Source organism: Littorina saxatilis, linkage group LG13, assembly GCF_037325665.1.
Source record: "Littorina saxatilis isolate snail1 linkage group LG13, US_GU_Lsax_2.0, whole genome shotgun sequence".
In the NCBI taxonomy this organism is placed as follows: Eukaryota; Metazoa; Mollusca; class Gastropoda; order Littorinimorpha; family Littorinidae; genus Littorina; species Littorina saxatilis.
In genome coordinates, this window is record NC_090257.1 from 32,912,075 (window position 1) to 32,920,510 (window position 8,436).

Below are 8,436 nucleotides of genomic sequence, written 5' to 3' on the forward strand. Positions count from 1 at the left end.
TGCCGCTTCAGTGAGTGTCAATTGTCATGGCATACTGATGGTCTTTTGGTATATCTGTGCGTCTTACTTTTTTCCTGTTTTCAACAAACAGTAGTTTCAATATTTACAATGAGTTAAAAGTATTTTTGCATCTAGCTGCCAAAATTATAGTTCATGCCGATGTATGAAAAGACCTTGCCAACCGGCCCTCACTGTTGCGGTGTCTAGATCAGACTGATCAATGCATCTATAACTCTGTTTCCTACTTCTTTTTTTCAACTACCGTAACAGTACCAAGAGGATGAAATAAACTTGTGTTTTTTTAACACGACAGTAATCAGCTGTTCATGAGATTTCTCTTTCGTGTGGGTGTTGTGTTGTGTTGGATATGAGTTAACTTTAAACTGTGGTTTGGTTAAACAGAGATTTGTTCCAAGAGTAAAAAATAAAATAAATAAATATATTTTTCTGTCGCAGGAGCCCTTGAATCAGACGATGAAGCTGAACAGAGAGAGAGGCGGCTTCTTGACGAATACAAGAGCAAGTTGACGGTGAGGTTTATCCGGATCCTGCTACCTTTGATGATGGGTGGCTGTCTGAAGAAACTGGCAGGTTTTCCTGGCCCAGCTTATACATCAGCGACATTTCGGATTATTTAAAGAAGACTGCAGCAAACCAGATCGACCTGATACACCGTCTTCTCAACAACTACAAGGAAGGCAAGGCATACAGGAACTTTACTTGTGAGTGGGTACGTGAGATTATGTACCACCCAGTGAGGAAGACGGCACCACACTGTATTTCAAAGGCTGCAGTGTATCCTTCAATGAGTATCAGGAACAAACCCTACCGAGTCTGGGTGATGATATCTAAGAAGAATGAAACCTTTGCAGGTGGTGAGATCAAGACGGCCTACTGCACCTGTGCTGCTGGCATGTTAGATTCCTGCAATCATATTGCAGGGCTCTTGTTCCGGGTAGAGGCTGCAGTGAAATGTGGAGCCACTGCAGACCTCAGAGGAACTGAAAATTTGTGTACCTGGGTTGCCCCAAGCGGGTCAGTTGCGAGAAAACCTGGCAAATGGCGAGACAATCATGTTGCCAAGGATGCATACGGTCAGAAAACTTCCAGGAAATGAAAAGAAGAAGCAAGACGTTTGCGGAAGGATTTTCAGCCATTCTACGCTGAGGACAGAGAGAAACTGTTGGACTCCGGGGCAATGGCTCAGAAACTTGAAAATGTCTTTGAAAAAGAGGCTGCTGACAGCGTCTTCATTCCGACAAGAAAAAAGCAATAGCCAGCACAACCGCACAACCCCATCCTGCCTGCAACTGTCCTTTCCCTTGTTGACTCCTGTTCTACTACAGAGGAGCTACTGGATTATGACCCCGACAGAAGAGGAGATCTCTGCTGTAGAGAGAGCCACGAGAACACAAAGTGATTGTGCTGAATGGAAGTCACAGAGACAGGGCCATATCACGTCATCCATGTTTTACAACGTGCACACCAAGACTGAGACTTTGAAAAAGGCCAACACAAATGGAAAAGAGAAGTCAACATGGCTTATGGACAAAATCATGGGACGAGGAAGGACACCACTCACTGTGGCAATGAAACATGGACTATCCCTGGAGCCTTCAGCAAAACAAAGTTACATTCAACAGACTAGCAAGAAGCACAGAAAATGGTCTGCCTGTGACAGTGGCATTGTGATTGATGACAATTATTCGTTCCTGGCTTCAAGTCCAGACCTCCTCACCAGCTGTGATTGCTGCGGTGAGGGGTTGTGTGAAATCAAGTGCCTCGAGTCAATAAAGCATGAAAAGCCCACAGTCGGGAACGTTCCCTACTTGGAGGAAGTTGACGGTCAGATTCGTCTGCCTTTATAATAATAATAATAATAAATGAGCATATATATAGCGCAACATCATAACTTTACAATTATGCTCTTTGCGCTTGACACATTTAAAATTAAAACACAGTTATACAAGCATTTGCATCTACATTCATAGTCAGCAGAATCCGCTTAATAAACACACGGTTAATAAGGACAGCCATTTTTAAAATACACTTTAGTCCGGTCTGGATCACTATATGGCCCATGTAATAATCCTTTTGAAACCCCACCAAAATTAGGTACTTGGATTTTGGTAGGTTACAGAGTTACAGAGACTAATCAGTCTAGGGGAAGCAACAGTCTAGGGGAAGCAACTCATGTTCAGGCTGAAAAGTGCTTTCGTCGCAGTTATTTCCCTTGACCAACTATACGGCCTTGACTATCGGTCAGTAACCTTGCCTACAAGATATAGGTCGGGGTGCATAAGGTTAGGCGATTGTCCCAGACATTGGTGCAAGGATATGTCTGTATTAATTCCCGCCTGGAGGACCCACTTACTTTGTGAAAATTTGCTAAAAGGAAATAGTTCCTATGATTTTTGATAAATTAGTTATTAAATTCTACACCCACTAACATGTTAATAGGATATTGTACATTTGCTGGTAATTAGAATTCATACTGCTGAGATAAAGTTTTATAATGCAGGAAGAGAGAAGTGCTGAAAATAATCTCTCTGGTACTTCATTTTCTCTTTCTTTACCACTTGGAGTTCTTAGAGGAAGGACCTATTTTGTTGCTTGGAGATTGTTGAGTCCTAAAACTTTCCTAAACCAGGTATGTGCAAGTTTTACTTCTACATTTTTTATTATAAGGATTTTGTTAGGATGATTAAAGTGATTTTATAAGTTTCGAATAATTAATCTTGTTGAAATAATTGTTTTTTCTGAATACTTGTGTTTTATGCATGTGAAAAAGAAACTGAGTTTTGTCATTGTTTTTTTCTATTCTTATGTTTTGTAATAGTTTGATATTTTTCTTGAGCATAACTTGTTACAAAGTTATTTTTGTGGCGAAAGGAAATGCTGGGGATGTGAAGTGTGTTTGTGGATGAAGGATGGGCTTCACTGATGCATAAGCTACGTGGCAAGTGTATACCCATGGGCCATCGGGGATCCAGTGTGGGTAGATTGGATTATGGGCCTTGCCCAGACCGGAAGTGTGGAACAATAACAATAATGGCTGCCCCCATGGTAACCAAAACGAAACTAGTTTTCTGAATGTAACTGGACATCTTTTATTTGTCTAATGTTCTTTGATTGTAAGTTTGTTTTACACTGTTTGTTACTGGAGAATGTTGTACATTGTGGATCGGGATTATGGAGGAATTGTCACACTGGGATTTGGGAACGACTGAGTGATAGTCGAAGGAAAGAGGAAAAAGGATGGATTTGGGGAAACAGTATCAGGCTTTGAATTGTTGGAGACAACTCCGATTGCTGGTACTAATGAGCTGCGTCAGTTCATTAATAGTGATGTCTATATGTTTACCAAGTAGTTAAATCAGCAACTTTGATCAGGTAAACAATAAGATTGATCTGAAAAGGACACTTTTTGAGGAGTTATGTTTTTCATCTAAGATGGGAACATTTGTGTGACTGGGAGATTCCTTTTGTTTCTTATGAAGAGACACTTTGCCCTCCATGTATAACATTCTGATTTTATATGTTTGGTTGGAGAGAGAAATTGGTGACTGTGTTTGAAACTGCCTTAGTTATATTTGTGGATCATGTTTTGATGATTGTATTTTGATTTCAGGATTGCGGACTAAATTTTCCTCCATTCTAGTAAAACTCTTTTCTTCCGATTTATTCGTCCAACTTTGTACCGAATTGTGATTTTATATTTGGGATTGTTCTTTTACGTTAAGTGAAATTTTAGTATTGAAATCTTTTTACTTGTAAGATGTAGTTGGAATTTTGAGACCAAAATTGCTTATTTTTTTATTCACTGCTGAATACTTCTTGTATTTTTTGGTTCGAGAAGATTGTGCTTTGTGTCTGTGGCAAAGAAGATTTGAATTTGATTAATAAATTTGTAGTCACCTAAGAACTGTGGTGTTTGAGAACAGTCCAGACTGGTGTGTGACTGTGTGTGTGTTGCTGCTGTATTGTTCTGTGTTTAGTTAGGTTATATTTCCCTGCCCGAACTCACCCCGTAACCAACTCCTTTGTGTTAACTCTAGGCGATAGAGATTAGGCCTCGCTAGATTTATAGAAAAGACAAAGGGGGGTTACACTTTGGTTAATAAATACAAAAATCCGGCGAAATTGGGTATTTTTTCCTGCTGGGACGCTCTTTCTTTATTTGGTGTTTAACGTCGTTTTCAACCACGAAGGTTATATCGCGACGGGGAAAGGGGGGAGATGGGATAGAGCCACTTGTCAATTGTTTCTTGTTCACAAAAGCACTAATCAAACATTTGCTCCAGGGGCTTGCAACGTAGTACAATATATTACCTTACTGGGAGAATGCAAGTTTCCAGTATAAAGGACTTAACATACTAGAAACACTTAACAAGGGTAAAAGGAGAAACAGAATCCGTTAGTCGCCTCTTACGACATGCTGGGGAGCATCGGGTAAATTCTTCCCCTTAACCCGCGGGGGGTGCTGGGACGCTCACTTGACACAAATTTGACAATGTATTGTCAAACACGGAGCGATATCTACTCACCCGACAGACGATGCAAGCATTTGCTGAAGCTTAGTGAGCCAAGTTCAGCGAAAATTGTGATTTAGGGGGGAAACGAGATCACGAGAATTAGATCACGTTTGCATTCTCTCATTGCATTCTCTCCTACACACGTATAAAGCTCGCAGTTTTGAACATGGCGTCCAAGGGCACAAAGAGAATAAGAACAGAAATGACGGTGCAAGACAAGGTTCAACTTCTTGATCGCTTCCATAGTCTGACAGCAAAGAGTGTTCGGGAAGCTGCTAACCCCAACTGCTTCAGCGATGCGTGCAGCGCTAAAAGTCCTGCGAATGGGACTGGAAAGACGGGGTTTTCCTGACAGTGACAGTGATAGCTTTAATGAGCGCTTCTGCTGGAAACCCGCTTCTCCGGGTTTACCACTAGGTGGCGCAAGACAATGAGGCCTGTGGCACTCTGACGGCACGTTCGCTTAGCTGCGGAAAGTTAACACAGTCGTGTCATCGTGACACAGTCGTGACAGTGGCAGAGATACTATTTTGCGGAAGAATGCCGAACAAGTGTTGTGTAGTGAACTGCAACAAAGCAAAGGGATTTCAGTTTCCCAATAATGTTGTGAGAAAGCGATGGATGGTTGCAGTCAAACGGGATAAATGGTCTCCATCACCACACAGCGTTGTTTGCAAAGATCACTTTCTACCGACAGACTACCTCGAAGGGCCGACTTCTGTTTGTTTGTTTGTTTGCTTAACGCCCAGCCGACCACGAAGGGCCATATCAGGGTGGTGCTGCTTTGACATATAACGTGCGCCACACACAAGACAGAAGTCGCAGCACAGACATCATGTCTCACCCAGTCACATTATTCTGACACCGGACCAACCAGTCCTAGCACTAACCCCATAATGCCAGACGCCAGGCGGAGCAGCCACTAGATTGCCAATTTTAAAGTCTTAGGTCTAAGGGCCGACTTCAATGGGTAAGTTTTAGAAAACACGAATTGAATGTGTGACTTTTTGCAGATTTCAGAAGTGTAACTGAATCTTCTACTAGTCATCCCGCTCCCTCTCCGGAGCATTTGTTTGCATGTTATTTTTGTTGAACAACCGACATCAGTTTCGCTCCGGTCACATGTGTGCATTTCTCAGTTGACAGTGTTGCAGGCATTGTAAACAATGGCCGGTTAGTACATCATAGTGACACTGACCCCATTACGAAAAACAAGGAATGATAATGATGTATCATTACAACAGGGGTGTATCATAACAACAGAGCGTTCTTTGTTTCTACTTTGTGTTCGGGCAGTCATTTCATGGTGTTTTTTTCTTTTCAGTCTTTTTATATTTAGTCAAGTTTTGTTTTCTTCTGTCTGTGAGGATTAAAGCGGTACCCAACTGAAACTACAGGCATCATTATTATTTTATTTTATTTTTTCACAGGTGCATTGATTCGGTCCAAGCGACGGTTGAAACCAGATGCAGTACCCAGCCAGTTCTTTTGGTCGCTACCTGCCAGTGAACAAGATAATAAGCGGAAGCAGAGAGCCATTTAAGGTTTATTTTAACCACCCTAATTATTAATGCTGTAATTTGGTACTGTGAAACATATTGTGAACAGAAAACATAGCGATGTGTATACTGTTCTATTAGTTTGTAGACAGTTTATGACATTTTGATTTAAACAACAATGATGTCATGTTTTGTATTGCCCTGAATAAATGTACATTGACAAATAGGAGACTGCTTCAGTCCAAACCCCAAACTAACAATGCTGTTGTTGCAGGTTATGGAGTGTATGCAACAAGAAGTGGAGGACTTTCAAGGAGTGTCACTGGAACTTGAAACTGATACTGCAGATAGCCAGGTAAATGTTGAAATACAATAATATTGCTTTTCAAGCATTTTTTGTGTTCAGAATTTTCCAAATAACAAGCAGGTGCTGATCTTTAGTTAAAAAAAAAAAATCTAGACACACATTTAATTTGTGAAAATGTGAGTTATGTTGATGGATAGTTTTCCCCCCACAATGGCTGCACTGGGTATATTATATTTAAATGATGATGAATATGTTTCTTATTCCCTATTTGTTTTAAAGTTTGCTTACATGTTGTGCCACATATGTGGCGCCCCCACCCCCCCCCCCCCCCCCCCCCCAATTTGTTGTAAAACAAATTCCAATGGCAATACCATTGTTTGTATTTTGGTTGCTTTTATATTCTTTTTCTTCTTTCTATAGACTCTTGAGGTACCCTCTCCAGATGTGGATTCTACAGCTGACAGGCAGTCAACAACAGCACAGACGGACCGCGCAGAGACCAGGGTTGCAGAGGTACAGACTGAGTATAGATCTACTCCACCACCCTTTCTGTCCATTGAAGCTCTGCAGTTGGACCCTCCCCTGCTGCACTACTACACTGGGCTGGAGACACACCAGAAGTTTACTGCAGTATTCAACACTCTGGGCCCTGCTGTGAACCACCTCCGATATCTCCGTTCAGCCACTTTAATTAACATTTCACCAATTAATCAGTTTATTTTGATGCTGGCAAAGCTAAGACAAGGCTTAAACTATCTGCCCCTCTCCAGGATGTGCAATGTATCTGTTTTTACTGTTGAAAATGTGTTTTTGACATGGATTAACTTTTGTTTGAGGCAGTGGGGTGAAATTAATACATGGGTGAGCCCGGAACTTGTGAGGTTTTTTTGCACCTAGTGACTTTAAATCCAAGTTCCCAAGCACGCGTGTGATTCTGGATGGTACTGAGATCTTTCTTTCTTTCTTTCTTTATTTGGTGTTTAACATCGTTTTCAACCACGAAGGTTATATCGCGACGAGGTACTGAGATACCGGTTGAGAAGCCATCAAACCCAGCTGCCCAACGTGCGTCATTCAGCACGTACAAGAACACCAACACAGTCAAGGCTGTTGTTGGTGCCACTCTTGGCGGACTGATATCGTACATCTCTGCGACTTATGGGGGGTCGACGTCAGACCATGGAGAGAAGCAGCCTTCCAGGTCTGTGCGATGGAGGTGATTCTGTCATGGCGGATAAAGGCTTCAATGTGCAGGACATGATTGCTCCCTATGATGTCCAGGTAAACATTCCAGCCTTCTTCAGCAAGAACAGGTTGACTGAAAAACAGGTCCTAGATGACAGGAAAGTTTCCAGCAAAAGGGTACATATTGAAAGGCTTATTGGTCACTCGGAACTGCAGAAGAAGCTGTACAGAACTTTTTGCACTGGCCTTCAGGTTTCCCTTCCATTGCTGGCTCTGGAATTGCGGAACAAATTTGGTTTTCTGGTAACAGCAGCACCAGCGTTAGATGACCTTCTCCTGACGGTACGCAGAACCACAGAAACAATTCCATCACCAGCACAGAAGACCAGTGTGCATAACCATGCCCACCATGTTGAGGGCAGCACCATCGATTACGAAAAACTGGCGGAGATGGTGGCTGAAAAGCTGCGTTTCTCAAAGGGTGTTTGTTTGTTTGTTTGTTTATTTGTTGCTTAACGTCCAGCCGACTACGCAGAGCCATATCAGGACGAGGAAGGGGGGGATGAAGGGGGCCACTTGTCAAGCGATTCCTGTTTACAAATGCACTAACCCATTACTTGTGTCCCAGCAGGCTTTAGTAAAACTAAATTAATACCTACTGGAAGATTACCAGTTTCCAGTATGTTAAAATAGGCTTAACCTATCTACTGCTGGACTTACATCAGAACACTAACAGATTAAACTATACATGAATCGCAAGACAAGCGGCAAGAGAAGAGATTTTTTGAAAAAATACAGGTGAATGAGCAAGAAGGCAGAAAAAAGAAAAGAATTCATGAAGAAAAAGAGAGCATGACAGGAAAGAGGAACCAAAAATCTACCTAACAGCAAACTAGAAAGCTCCTGCGGT

The 8,436-nt window shown here is 41.9% G+C and overlaps 1 protein-coding gene and 1 long non-coding RNA gene across 2 annotated transcripts; both read left to right on the top strand.

The window, feature by feature from the left end:
* The first annotated feature begins 888 nt into the window (after positions 1 to 888).
* On the top strand, positions 889 to 3,925 carry LOC138945560 (uncharacterized). Its single transcript, XR_011449031.1, has 2 exons — positions 889 to 2,650; positions 2,893 to 3,925. It is a non-coding gene; the product is annotated as an uncharacterized lncRNA (long non-coding RNA).
* Positions 3,926 to 5,681: 1,756 nt separating this feature from the next.
* Positions 5,682 to 7,561, top strand: LOC138946138 (uncharacterized). Its single transcript, XM_070317644.1, has 4 exons — positions 5,682 to 6,079; positions 6,309 to 6,389; positions 6,762 to 7,017; positions 7,398 to 7,561. Exons 1-4 carry the CDS (start codon positions 6,002 to 6,004, stop codon positions 7,559 to 7,561), a joined length of 579 nt encoding a protein of 192 aa, XP_070173745.1. The 5' UTR covers positions 5,682 to 6,001.
* The last annotated feature ends 875 nt before the right edge of the window (positions 7,562 to 8,436 follow it).